Genomic DNA, 14,046 nt, shown 5'->3' with positions numbered 1-14,046 from the left:
ACAAAGCTAGTTAGAGTGGAGCTGGAGCGGAGTCTGAAGAGTTTGGTTTGGTTGACCAATTAACAATAGAGTGGGCCAGCTGACCAATCAGAGCAGACTGGGCTTTTTTTTTGCAAGCATGCACCTGAAAATAAGCATAATAGGTCCTCTTCAATAAGACCCTTCCCTGTTAAATACAGAAAAAAATGAAAATGAAACTGAACACACATGAGAAACTGGAGCTACTGAGACCGATCAGTGACTATGAATGCTGCCATTGAAACAGTTTGGTTTATTGTACTGTACGGCTCCATCTCAAACCTCCTTTTATGGTTTGATCTAAACAAAGTTTGTGTAAGCAAATGACAAAATACAGTCATGAACTGCTCGTATTCACAGTTAGAAAAGCACACATTTGACTAGCAAATACTGGCAAACATGACAGCAACTCTGCTCTTATAAGTTATGACACAAAGTCGGATCAATAAAGGTCATCGTCAGGTACAAACAGGATTAGACAAAAAATATACTGTAAATAAAACACTTTGGTAACAAAAGCAGATGGGAAATAACAATCACTGTGCCAACATCTTTGGCATTTTCAGAATAAAATGAGTTTTGTGGGATTCAAATTAAATATAACAGGCAAGTAAACAGAGACCAATACTAGAATTCAGGCAAGTCTCTCAGTAAAGACAGTATTTAAAGGGTGTGTAGCTTTGGAGAACACGTAAACTGTTGGAACTTGAAGAACTGGTTGATGGATTCACAAAGTAAACTCCTCTGATCCACTATCGTCACTCTTCTTCTAAATCAGTTGGCTCTTTTTCTTCTCTGGGCAAACGTAAGACAAAAGTGTGTCTATCATGTTCTTGACGATGACTGGAGGTGGGTGGAGGGCGTGAGGAAGGTGGTGTGCTAAACTCATTTGCCATGCGTCCACCAGCAGCACGTTCAGTCCCTTGAACATGGACCTGAGCACCTCGTCGAGCTGCAGGGAGTACCAGTCGCTGTTGTACAGGCTCACCTCTTGGTCCAGGGCTTGGAGGTTGCCCGAGCGAATCACAACGATCGTCCCCGGCGCTCGGTCCAGAAGTCTCACCAGCGACCGCCTAATGTGCCGAAGTCGCCTTATGTACACCTCCACGGGGAAAGTGCTGAAATGAGCCCAAATGCTGAGCACCACGACGGTGTTGGGGCCCCCAGAGAGGCCGTCCAGCTCGTTTGAAACGTACCGCAACTCACTGGACATGACGGTGGAGAAGCGGATGGGCGGGCCATGGCAGCGGTACTTCAAGAGAATGTTATGGCCGCTGTCCACCGCCATGAAAGGCCCGACGTTTTTAGGACTGTGCAGGTTGAACTCCTTTAATCCTGGGGAAAGTGGAATAAAGGGAAGTTGCAGAGGGAAAATGCAGAGTGTGAAAATAAAAGATGAGACGCAAAGACATCACTCACCTGGTACTAAAGCAATGAGGTACTCAAACCACTGCCTGACAGTGGAGTCCCCGTACATGTTGATCACCTTGTTCCTCAGACACTGAGTGATGGCCGATGATTCACTGAACCGGCGCATTGTGACGCCATTTAATGGCCTCCAGGAGTCCTCGTAGTAATATCCAGACGGTGCCAGCTTAACAGGTTCTGGTTTTGTGCTGCTGCTTTCTACCTCGACTTCTGATACAAAGCGAGAAATGTTGCAGAGAAAATTAAATCAATGGAATAAAATCAAAGCATGTAACATGACGCACAAACGTTTCTGTACCTTTCCTGGGAGGCAGCACGTTGATTCTGTCGGGTCCTGAAGCGTGTACGCGAACTTTAATGTTTACACCACTAAGATAAAAGGAACAGAATTGATCAGTGTTCCCACAAAACACAATGTTAAAGTCTGGTGATATTCTATATATCTGTTACTGTCAACAAATCCCAGGAAAACAACACCAAAACCAACAGTGTGTTAGTCTGCCTCTCAATACTTCCCAACTTACCCAGTTCCTACTGAAAACGTAATTCTTTAAAAAAGAGGTCATTAAAGGAACAGTGTGTAACATTTAGGGGGATCTATTGGCAGAAATTGAATATAATATATACTATAATTAATAAGTTTGTTTTCTTTAGTGTTTAATCACCCGAAAATAAGAATAGTTGTGTTTTTGTTACCTTAGAATGAGCCGTTTATATCTACATACGGAGCGGGTCCTCTCTTCTCTGAGCCGGCCGCCATGTTTCTACAGTAGCCCAGAACGGACAAACCAAACACTGGCTCTAGAAAGGGCTATTTGCGTTTTCACGTTTTTGCGTCAGCTTCCGCAGTTTTCAGTAATTTCATTTGGTTGCAATCTGCAACCTCACTGCTAGATGCCTCCAGATCCTACACACTGCACCTTTAATGTTTTGTTTAATTTTTAATTTTTCTTTAAAAAACGACTCAAAATAAACTACAGTGTCCATGTTCATCGTGATAAAGGAAAATGTTACCCAGTGCTACACTGTGTCTCAGTTATGTGTTTATAGTTTAGTTTTTGGTCAAAACTAGAGGTCTATGGCACAGAGGGAATAGATATATTAGGCTTTTGCTAAACAGGCAACACTTGTTAGTAAAATTTATTAATGTTTGGTTTTGGTGTAGAGGATAATGCCTGATTTTGCCTTTACTACAACACAAATATATGTCATGTAATAGTACAAACCTCTGGAAGAGCAATGCTTCTTTGTTGGTGATGAGGTGTTTCAGATAGCCTCCTTTGGCGTGGTTGATTCTGGTGTCACAGCTGAGCATCTTAGGCTTGTAACAGTACCAGGGCTCCCCTGTGTAAAGGTCAGTGTAGTTGCACAGAGGCTGTTGGTCAGGAGGCAGGCACATGTTGCACACAGTAGTTTCAGAAAGGAAGCCAAGGCGGAACAAGCTCTTGAAAAACACTCGATCGGGCCGTTCCTCCCTCAAACGTCGCAGCACAGAAACTGCCTCGCTGGAGTGCACCAGCGTGATCTCAACCTGTGCGGACCCCTCCCAGAGGAGCGGGAACATAGCGGAATAAAAACCATTCCTGTGGTCCAGCACTTTACCTGCTACACCTGCTCCAAGCTCCGGGGTGTGCAGTCGGGCCAAGAGGAAATCCCCACCGTAGTGCTTGGGACGGCCCTGGAAGTCGTGCATTTGGACGAGGGCCTCCAGCTGGTCGCCCACGTGCCACTCCCTCCCTCCCTTGGTGGGAAGGATGGCGAACAGGCTGTGCACGGGGTCGCTCGTCTGGCGAAGGGTGGTCGGCGTAGTGCGAGGCGGAGGCCCGGGCCAGGTGATAGAGTCCAACAGGTAGCGCTCTTCCAGCTCATCTTCGGGGAAGGGTTTCTGGCCCAGATGGGCACAGAAGGTGCGGTTGGGATGGAAAGTGGGGAGATTCACTGGGATGAAGGACGACTGGATCCTGCTCTGGAGCTGGTAGAGGGCTGAAATAGTGTGGCAGTTCCAGTTCTGAAGATAAAGAGAGGAGAGGTGCTGCAGGAGATGGGAACATCAACATATGACGGGCAGAAAAAAATAAATAAAAGTGCTAAATGTTGTTGCATGTTCTCAGGTTTAGACCTATAATAGAGGACTGTGTCTCCATATACTGTATTAGAGAATAATATCCTGTGGTGAAAATGACTTCTAGCAACAGTGGACTTAATATCATATTTCCACTATATTCTGTCCTATAGCTGTCCTCATAAGATACAGTATTATATAAAATATACACAACATGCTGTTAGAAGATAAAAAAGTAAATCCATTTCCCTTTCAAGGTAATGGAGGACGTGTAGCCCACTTCTCTCCTCACCTCCACAGTGTGGATGTTGCACAGCAGGAAGATGAGGCCAGACAGGGCTAGGACGAGGAAGATGAGGGCATATTTGGACAGATTTCGGCACATGGTGACCTCCTTCTGTCTCCCATCATCAGGCCCTGTTTCGCTCTCTGCTGTCACACCGGCGATGATGGCGTCATTTAGTCCGCAGCGACTGATTCTGGCAAATGAACTCTGTCAACGAGAAGGATGAGGAAAACAGAAAACTAGTACTTCTTCGATTCATGTTTATAAAGAAATGTTATCATATTGTCTTTATGCCTCTGTGTTGTCTGTCTTGGTGATGCTTTATTCTGTTGCGGTGTCCATAGCTATGTTTAGATATTGTTGGACGTTGTTGTGTGATTGTTTTCCCCTCTAGCAAGGCTAAACAGGAAAGAGGTTTTATATGTATAATTGATGATCAGTTGAATGTACAGGCTGCAAACATCCATCTATGGAAAAGGAATTTATTGTTGGTTTGGACATAAGGGTTATGTTGTTCCACTAGTGCTTACATTAACACATTAATGCAGTGTAAAAATACTCCATTACAAGTAAATGTTTTGCAAATTTACGTAAGAAAAAGTACATAAGTGTAATTATAAATGATAAAAGTGTTAATACTGATGCATAAATATGTGAGCAGCCTTTTACTGTTGTATCTGGTTGAGAGGGAGCTAAAAAAACGACACTATACTTTCCACCACCGCAGGTCAGAGACACATCAGTAGACTTGGCTTGTGTGAAAAATATTTACAGCTTCCTGATGAAAAATTGTTTCAAGCTGCTCACTTATTGCTGCATAAATCAACTGCATACTGGTGGCCGCTTCAATCTAATATGTGCTTTGGTCCAGTAGAGCAACAACAATTGTTTTGCCTCACTTGACTCCTCACATTTGACTCCTCTCGCCCCCCCCCTTTCAATCACGTGATGTTTTGCCTTTGAAGAGACTGCTATGACACACACACACACACACACACACACACACACACACACACAAACACACACACACAGCCTGTAACTACTCTACTACTCTAACACTAAGTGGATGCTTGTCCTGCCTGCATCAGACCCATATCACACTTCGCTTCAACAATTCACACCGGCTCCAGAGCCACATTGTTCCCCTCCTTTAGAGCTGGCAGTCGTTATGAGAGTTGCACATGTTGGTTTGGTTCATTCCTTGTCACCCACAAAGCTCAGTTAGAGAGAATTAACTGCACAATTAATGAAAAAGCTAACAGAAACTTTGCAAACAACAGGCTTGAAGTGGCCAGATGCTCTGCCCCCCCTTGGTGCCCCCATGTTTGAAAGAAACGCAGCAAAAATACCCCTCTTGGATGCCTCTATGGTAGATAAAAGATGATGAAGTGCCCTCTAGGGTGCCATTCTAGTGGAGAAAATGAGATAGAGTGCACTCTAAGATGCCCTGAGTGGAAAAAAACTAGATAAAGTGGCATCTAGGACGCCGTTCCAGAAGAGGAAACGTTTTAATGTGCCTTCTAGGATGCCCATCCAGTAAAGAAAACATAATAAGGTTGCCTCTACGGTGCCCTTCCATTGGTACAACATGATTAAATGTCCTCTAGGGTGCTCTTTCCAGAAGAGAAAATGTTTTAATTTGCCCTCTAGGGTGCCCATCCAGAAAGGAAAACATGATAAGGTTGCCTCTACGGTGCCCTAACAGTGATGAAAACATGATTAAGTGCCCACTACGGTGCTCTTCCAGTGGAGAAAATGTGAATCACTGCCATGTAAGGCTGCCCTACATGCTAGAAAACTTTCTGTGCACTGGTGCCCCTTTTATTATTTTTGCCTCCTGTCCCTCAGACAACCTGAGTCCGCCTGATCAGAAGTAGACCTAATACAACGACATGGTGAAAATGAAGTGTTAATGGGGAGAACTAATTATATCCACAGGTGCAAGCCTGTGCAAGTCAGGAGACTTTGTGTTTATGAAATCACAAGATGAAGTCAGAGTCTCTGTCTCTTAGAAGGACCATAGCAAATGCTGTTGACTGCAAGAACTGCCCAACATGGGGGAAGGGAAACCAGAGTGGACAAGAGAACAAGAGAGCAAGAGGTCATTTGGTCCGAAAATAGTGTTTTTTTATTTTTAGCCATTTTTCTTTTTTTTTAAATTGCAGATACATTTTCTGTCGTTTGACCTATCAACAGAAAATCAATCTCCAGTGTTTCTTAAAAAGAAAAATGGCTAAAAATCACTGGTTCCAGCTTGTCAAATATGAATATTTACTGTTTAAAACATCAAATAAGGGTTTTTTGACAGACAATACAAGTAGTTTAAATATATCAACTTGTGCTTTTGGTAATTGTGATGTCATTTTTTGACATCACAATAATTTAATTTAAACAGTAAATATTCATATTTGAAAAAGCTGGAACCAGTGATTTTTAGCCATTTTTCTTTTTAAAGAAATTGCAGATTCATTTTCTGGCGTTCAACCTATCGATTAATCGACTACCCGTTGCAGTTCAAACCCTATTTATCCACTAAGGCTAGTCCAAATCAAGGTTATTGTGCCTGCTGTTTAGCTTATACACGTTTAGACATGTCTACAGGTTAAAACAGGCAGATTTAACAGCCCTATATAAACATGTAGGGCCTATTATTGCGCCATTTTCAAGTTACTTTTACAAATAGCACTGATCTTGACTGTAAACATCTTCCATCTGGAGACATCAGTAGATGGATGCAGGTGCTTCTATCACATGCACGGCTGCAACACGACAAAGACAACAGAGGGATGATCACAGGATAATATCAATACAGAGATTCCAGCACATATGTAATGTCATTAATGCAACCATGTTAGCTACCGTGATGCAGCCCTATAGTGCTCCTCTACTACTCACACATTACGTCGACTGATGAGCTCGATGTTGCACCGTCAGACAGCCGGAGGAGGGTGATGAGTCTGAGCCGGAGGAGAGGAGCCAGCAGCGGTCTGGGTGGCACCATCAGAGGCGGTGTAGTAGACAGGAGGAGCGTCCTGGTACCCGGAGCTCCCACTGATCATGACGGGGGGAGGAGGACGGGCTGGCGGGGTGGGGGTGCTGGGTTATGGGTGGATCAGGATTGCTTGCTGCACCCTCTGGTGGTCAGTAATGTAAACGTTTCTCCACATGGAAAAATACATTAAAAAAAAGAATAATTAAAGTAATAATAGTAGTAAAGGCTGGGAATGAAATTAGCACAGGTGAAAATTTCAGGTCACCTGCCACCATGGCAGACAGGTTTTCCTTATATTAAAGGTTCCATATTATGCTCATTTTCAGGTTCATACTTGTATTTTGTGTTTCTACTAGAACATGTTTACATGCTGAAATGTTAAAAAAAAACACTTTATTTTCGTCATACTGTCAGCCTGAATATACCTGTATTTACCCTCTGTCTGAAACGCTCCGTTTTAGCACATTTTGACAACATTGCAACAGAATTACGTTGCTAGGCAACAGCTTGGGTCCATGTGTACTTCCTGTCAGCTGATGACATTCACATACACTGCAACCAGGAAATAAACTAGGACACATTTAGAATGTTTACATTTAAATCTGTGTAAAGGGTCTAAATATTGTATATTTGTGACATCACGAATGAGCAGAAATCCCGACAGCTTGTTTCAAATGCAGAGTTTCTGAATACTGGCTGTGTGTATTTCCCTGTGGATTGAGTGTTTTGATACTTTCACGGTATTTATATAGGATTTAAGCCTGCTTTATAATAAAAAACATGAAAATCTCACTTTTTTATAATATGGGACCTTTAAGAAATATTATTTTAAAAAAGCAATTCTAAAGCCTAAATTAAATATATGGTAACACTTAATTTTACAGGTCCACAAATTTCTTGGTAATTAGGTAATAATTAGCAAGTTCATTTTTTGAAATTTCTTTGGAATTACTGCCAAATTACTCCAATATTTACCAATAAATTTATTGAAAATGATTTTATTATAAACATTATTTTATAATTATATTCCGCTATTTCTCAATAGCTGGTAATTTATTTAATACATTTCCAGCAAAAGAATACAAAGTGAATTTATATGCTTTATTTCCATGTCTGCTGGTAAATGATGATAATTAGAAAATAACTTCTTTGAAATTTCTTTAAAAAACTCCCTGAATCATGACATTAGCTACCAGGTTGCATTTGTTTAGACAATAAGTCACACAATGGTGAGATTTGTGCTGATCAGAAGTGTCTTCTATTAGTTTTGGTTTTCCACCTCCGATGAAGAGCAGCGCCTAAGGGCCCTGTTTTAACGATTATATACTGTTTAAGAATATAATTATTAAATCATGTTTATAATAAAGTAATTTTCGATACATTTTGAGGTAAATATTGGGGTAATTTGGCAGTAATTCCAAAGAAATTTCAAAGAGGTAACTTATTAATTATCACCTAATTACCATGAAATTTGTAGACCTGTAAAATGAAGTGTTACCTAAATATAGTCATGGATTAAGGTTACATGATATATTCCATTATATTCTACAGTCTGGTAACACTGATTCAGTGTTTACAATTTTAAAGCGTTCTACCTAGATTTCCGAAGTGGCAGACAAAAAAAATGAGTGGCTAGTAGAAATGTTCAGTGACCTGCCACAGTGGCAGGTGAAGAAAAAGGTTAATTTCAGACCCTGAGTACAGGTATAATATTTGAGTTTGAGAATTAATAATTGTACTGTGTTTTGCTATGCAAGTGGCTTGGCTCCCATAGCCTACATTATTATGCTGTATTGACCTGGCAACAGTATGGAAAGTCTATGAAAATAACTAAGTACATTTGCTCAAGTATTGTACTTAAATACAGTTTTGATCTATTTTCACTTTACTTGAGTATTTCCAATTGATGCTACTACTGCTACTATTATGCCTTCTTTACAGGAGAACCTTTGACTGGTCACAGGATGAAAAGCACATGTCTAATCAATCCTCATTTCAACATAATATGAAACCAAATAACAATAATTGGAAAATAATAATTGCAGATTTATTTACATGTTTTTCAAGAAGATAAAGATGCTACAACATTTTCAGGTAATGTGTTCTAAAGTCGATAAAAAAAAACAGTTCAGCTATTAAATGTGATAAGTGATAGTAAGCTTGTTGTTTCGTGTAAGGTATATATCTGTGGTTACAAGTGCACTACTCTCCACACATCAACTCCTAATCTGATTAATTGCAGTTTATCACATGTATTTATTATTACAGTGGATATTGATAAAGAGAATACCATGTCTGGTATTTTAATAAATAGAGGCAGCAATCTACTTAGTGTATTTTCATCATAAAATGATAGCTTTCAAGTTACTAATATGTTCTGAAGCTACATCACAACCATTGCCTTCACACAGAGAGAAAAATGTTAAATAACAGAACAGATCCAAGTAGTGGAGCATTAAAAAAAAGAGTTATATTCACAGTAAAGTGTTTGTTTTCAAGCCTGTCCTGGGATCAGGCGTGATAAACAAAGGAAACCAAGTGCACTGCTATTTGAGATCTGGCTCAGTAATCAAGATGAGTGACAGTCAGTGCCAATTTACACACATTCAGAAGTTCTGTACAGGTTTGCGTTGGGTGAAGGCTCTCAGTCAGGACCAGGAGTGGTTTCCTTCGTTCTTTGCACTTCTGATTGGTTGTCTGCTGCCTTCTGCGGGGGGGAGTGGGACTGTGCTGTTTTGTTCGGTGATACTGGTGAGGAGGGCTGTGGTGTTTCTGTTCTATCACTGATCACCTCCTCCGCCTCCTCCTCCCGCTGCTGTATAGAGGAGAGGTACTGCTCCAGTAGGCTGCAGTCCGCGCTGTCCACACCGTCGCTAACACCGGCAAAGCCGCTGTGAACGGGGCTCAGCGCTCGCACCGTCTTCAGAGAGTCTGCTGTCCCACTGCTCAGGAAGCTGTCCTCCTGCGCTGCTGCCTCCTGATCGCGTGTTGACTGGAAGCCGGAGTCTGGGAACGAGAGGTCTGTGCTGGGTGGGTTCGTCGTGTTGGATGTAAAAGGCGGGGCGGCCACGCATAGTCCAGGAGATGAGATCTGAGGCGGCGTGACAGCCTGACTAATGCTAGCCAGCTGCTGCTCCACAGACTGCTTCCACTGCTGCATAGACTGGAGCTACAAGGAGAACACAGGGAAAGTGTTAAACTAATGAGGCAGCCAATAACATACAATTTTAAGATGTATCATCTCCGGAAAACAGTTTTTAGCAATGCTAGCAGCATGATGGTACAGTCAGTCTGTCAGTTGATTAGTTGGTCCGGCCACCACTTGATCCACACTGAAATATCTCAACTACTATTAGATGGATTGCGATGATAAATGACAACTTCAATCACTGACCTGTTTCCACAGAAACTTTACAGCTTCCTCTTGAACCAGCCTTTGTAACCTCTCTTCTTCATACTGTTGCTGCACCCTGCAAACAAATCCCATTGTTATCTATTAGTAATCTTTGCAACCATATAGAATATTTGTTAAAGTACAATCATTCTCATAGAAAATAAACAATGCTGATGGTCAGTCACTTACCTGTCCAACGTCCCAGACAGGTAGAGGATGTGTTCTTGCATCCTGCGCAGGCGGATTTCACTGCGCACCTCTCTGGCCATGGGGTGACAACAGCGAGTGTGCTGTCCCCTCCACCATGATTGTATTTTAACCGCTGCCCTGTCTGCTTCCATCACACTTGATTTACTGGCACACACACCAATGTTTGCCTGCTTTGAGGCTTCTTTCATCTCTGCTTCACCGGAGTCAGAAGATGCTTCCAAATCATTTTGTGGTGTGCTAACTCTGACGCCTAGTGATTCAGCTGTTGTGGCTGTACCAGAAATAACTTCCTCTTCAAGACCCATATCTTGCTTATGCACTGGAAGTGAATGATGATGTGTCTTGTTTGTGCTGTGCTTCTTGGGCTGCGCTGGCCGCATTGGAGCCAGGGAATCGGGTTCAAATGTCTCTGTCTCGTCCTCGCTGTCAGAGTGGGTTGTTTGTGGCTCCAGATTGGATGTGAAGGGGAGAAAGGTGGACTCTGAGGAGAGCATGCTGCCGTTGAGTTTTTCCTCATCTGTCTGCACATCCTCCAAATAGATGTGCTCCTTTCTGAGCCTTGGGCTGCGAACCACCGGCAGTGATGGGTGGGCAGAATCACAGCTCATCCAGGTGTTAAACTGCACAACTGGCTCTGTACAAAAGTAGGCACAGCAAACAGTTAAAATTGTGAAAAAGAAAGCTCTGCATCACAACTACTTAGAGAGACAAAGGATCCTACCAGTCTCCCGGACTGATGGAGCAGCAGCTGGTGTAGGTGTGCTGATTTGCTTCACCTCTCTGGCTTCGCCCTGTGGGACTGGATGTGAGGGACTGTGCCTCTCCACATCTAGCTGAGTTGGACGAGGAGGGCTGGGACAGCCTCCTCTGTTCGCCTCTAACAGCTGCCTCTGGTGAAACCTGAGAGACAAAAATGTCAGTGCAAACATGAAGTCATTCAAGTAAATGTTTTCCATTAATTAATGGGGATGTATGGCAGGGTTATCATGACCACGAAGTGAATATTGGATGACAGTCTTTGGCTTCTCTGTGGTGTCATGATTTTTGAGCTTCATGTTGTGTAGCCGTACTGCTAAATTCAGATTTATACCTCTGTTTGCTGAGGATCTTCTCCAGTTTGGCGTCTTCTGCCGTCTCCAGGGCCGGTGATGACGTCAGAGGACAGACAGTGGCCAGGTACTGAACCAGCTGAACATGCTGACCTGGTCGATATGAACGTCCTTTTCCCTGACTGTAGAGCCACTCTGCTTTGAGACTGCAATTGTGACAAATATACACAGTAAATAAGAGATTCAAACATTTGGTATAGTATTCCTGCATTAGTCTTAACTAGCTAATTGTAACAGCATAGGAATGTACGCACCCTTCTTTCTGTGACACTACATAGCCGTCCAGAACCTTTAGGCTCAGACACCAACTCATGACATACGGCCGATAATCAAAACCTGGCAATGAGGGAGTTGCCATAACGCAAGGGTTGCTCATAACGGACAGCTGCTCCAGTTCATGGAGAGGTGTCAGGTATGACGCCTATGGATGGAATAATCAGAAGAAAGTCGGTCAATTATAATTAGCCTCTCTATAATTTAAATGGAAATCAGTGCTGCTGTATCAAGTAGGAGAAAAGATAATTACTTCATTAAGATCCCTTATCTCATTTTCTGCCAGGGAGAGAATGGATAAATGGGCAGGTAGGTGAGCAGGAATAGTACGAAGTGTTGTAATGCTGTTTCCATGGAGTAACAGTGTCTGCAAAATTGCCAGAAAAGTCATTAAAGACACATAAACGAATACTGACACAATAACTGTACATTATTAAATCGTCATGTTTTTGTGTTTAGGCTCGCTTTTAACCTCAGAGGCTCCAGCCAGCGCTCACCTTTAATGACACCAGTTTAGTCACATCACCAATGGTAGATATATTATTGTCAGACAGATCCAAGTGTTGGAGGGAAACACAGTTGTTGAGTTGCTCTATGACCTGTATAAATGAGTTTACAGTCAGTTAGCATATCAACACATGGGCAGAGACTAATGGTTTCATCTATGCAATGACATTTTTGTAAATAAATGTGATTTATCAGTAACGTATGTGAGAATCTGTCCTCTCCTCACCTTAATATTGTTCCCAGACAGGTTGAGCCATTTGAGGTGTGGCAGATCTCTGAGCCCCTCGATGTATCCAATACTGTTATTGGGAAGATTGAGGACGGTCAACTCTGTTAGCCGAGAGACGCCCATCATTCGCACCAGACGGTTACTGGCTACAGAAAGCTAAAGGGAAAAGACAATGATTTATCAAAAGGGATTAAATCAGCAAAAGTCATCAGTGATTATGCCTATAAGCCTGTAATCAAAGGGCGGGAAAACTTAGCTCAAAGGGTTTAGCTACCTGCTGAAGGCCTGGGCTCCTTTCCAGATGGTCCAGTTTCATTATGTGGTTACGGTCCAGGATGAGAGTGTGAGTGTCCTCGGTGCAGGTGAAACTCGGGTCCAGCTTTTGCATACCCCGGGCTGAAAGATCCACCACAGGTCCTTGTAGGAGCCAAGAAGGGTGGAGATTAAACAGACTGGAAAAACCACAACAACTGTCTTTTTTTCTAATCACCATGGCTACATATCACACAAGAGCTTAAAGCATACAGTATACACCTGCAGTAAAGCTGGGGGTAGACACCACTCATTTATTGACACATAAAAGGTCAGTTTACTGTGATCAAGGTTATCTCGAGTTAGGCTGCTTGAGAAGTCAGATGATTGACAGGAAGCCTGTGTTATAAACTGTTTGAAGGTGTTTTTGAAGCTTGGCTGGTATAGAGACTTACAGATAACCTAAGGCATCTCATTAACACAACACTAGATTAGGTGGCATACTACAAAGTCATTTATAAGTCCGACGCCAGAGGATTGACACATGATGTTTTGATCTGCCTCCTCTGACACACTTGCTGTTATAATAACGTTAGGTAGCTGCAGGACTCTGGAGTCTGGGCTGATGCATGCTAGGCTAGCTAACGTTAGCTGGTAATAAGCACACAATGACTACAGCTGAACTGATCCATCCCTGTCCGTCTGACCAAAAACAACCATAGAGACACTTACCAGCATTTGCATCTAACTGTATATCTGATACACCCATCCTGCCGCCTCAGGCAACACCTATCTAACCTAGCTAACAACTCTACTGTACCAGCTACTAGCTACAGACTGTGACGTGAAGCGTCTGTCGCTTGTCAAACGGTTTAACCGAAGGGGGTTCTGGGAAACGAAGTTCAAACAAGATGCCTCGCTCGTTACGGAGTGGCGTCTTTGTGAATTGAAAAGACTACAATTATCGTCGTTTCCGGTCTGGTTGTTGTAAAGAAAGAAAAAAAGAAACGCTTGTGAATAACGTTAACGACCAATAATTTATGGTAACTTTTTTTTTTAAATTTAATATTAAAATGTTCTTGAGTCATCTCTTTATTATAATTTTATTTATTTATTTATTATTATTTTATTTTATTTTAAACCATGAAGTAAGTTCCCGCTCGCTGATACGCTCGCTAGCCAACCGTCAGATTGTGACGTCAACCTTGTGATGAAGTATTCATTTTGATTAAACAATTTTTTACAATATAAAAAATAATTTATATTTGTATGTTGCGCGTAGAGTA

General features: G+C 42.2%; 2 protein-coding genes across 3 annotated transcripts; both read right to left on the bottom strand.

The window, feature by feature from the left end:
• Positions 1-238: 238 nt before the first annotated feature.
• nxpe3 (neurexophilin and PC-esterase domain family, member 3) lies at positions 239-6,879 on the bottom strand. Of its 2 annotated transcripts, none has more exons than XM_037789123.1 (6): positions 6,690-6,879; positions 3,801-4,001; positions 2,673-3,454; positions 1,745-1,815; positions 1,438-1,653; positions 239-1,353 (listed from the first exon to the last, which is right to left on the bottom strand). In XM_037789123.1, exons 2-6 carry the CDS (start codon positions 3,891-3,893, stop codon positions 788-790), a joined length of 1,728 nt encoding a protein of 575 aa, XP_037645051.1. In that variant the 5' UTR covers positions 3,894-4,001; positions 6,690-6,879; the 3' UTR covers positions 239-787. The 2 variants fall into 2 exon arrangements, with proteins under 2 accessions (XP_037645051.1, XP_037645050.1); XM_037789122.1 differs by having other exon boundaries at positions 1,438-1,656; positions 6,690-6,878.
• A 1,932-nt stretch (positions 6,880-8,811) lies between these two features.
• On the bottom strand, positions 8,812-13,677 carry cep97 (centrosomal protein 97). The gene is made up of 11 exons (XM_037789120.1): positions 13,493-13,677; positions 12,783-12,925; positions 12,506-12,664; positions 12,270-12,371; positions 12,026-12,139; positions 11,754-11,920; positions 11,481-11,645; positions 11,112-11,290; positions 10,370-11,024; positions 10,181-10,256; positions 8,812-9,955 (listed from the first exon to the last, which is right to left on the bottom strand). Exons 1-11 carry the CDS (start codon positions 13,527-13,529, stop codon positions 9,431-9,433), a joined length of 2,322 nt encoding a protein of 773 aa, XP_037645048.1. The 5' UTR covers positions 13,530-13,677; the 3' UTR covers positions 8,812-9,430.
• Between the last annotated feature and the right edge of the window lie 369 nt (positions 13,678-14,046).

This window comes from Sebastes umbrosus, chromosome 13 (assembly GCF_015220745.1).
Source record: "Sebastes umbrosus isolate fSebUmb1 chromosome 13, fSebUmb1.pri, whole genome shotgun sequence".
Lineage (NCBI taxonomy): Eukaryota > Metazoa > Chordata > Actinopteri > Perciformes > Sebastidae > Sebastes > Sebastes umbrosus.
This window is presented reverse-complemented; position numbering and strand designations above follow the sequence as displayed.

Excerpts from the sequence above, each read along its gene's own strand:
- cep97 (XM_037789120.1), bottom strand. The coding sequence starts at position 13,529 with ATGGGTGTATCAGATATACAGTTAGATGCAAATGCTG. Across the intron at positions 12,372-12,505 it reads TGTCTGGGAACAATATTAAG|GTCATAGAGCAACTCAACAA; the intron begins GTGAGGAGAGGA and ends TCATTTATACAG. Across the intron at positions 11,291-11,480 it reads AAGATCCTCAGCAAACAGAG|GTTTCACCAGAGGCAGCTGT; the intron begins GTATAAATCTGA and ends TTTGTCTCTCAG.
- nxpe3 (XM_037789122.1), bottom strand. The coding sequence starts at position 3,893 with ATGTGCCGAAATCTGTCCAAATATGCCCTCATCTTCCTCGTCCTAGCC. Across the intron at positions 3,455-3,800 it reads GCAACATCCACACTGTGGAG|AACTGGAACTGCCACACTAT; the intron begins GTGAGGAGAGAA and ends CTTTATCTTCAG. Across the intron at positions 1,816-2,672 it reads GAAGCATTGCTCTTCCAGAG|TGGTGTAAACATTAAAGTTC; the intron begins GTTTGTACTATT and ends CTTTTATCTTAG.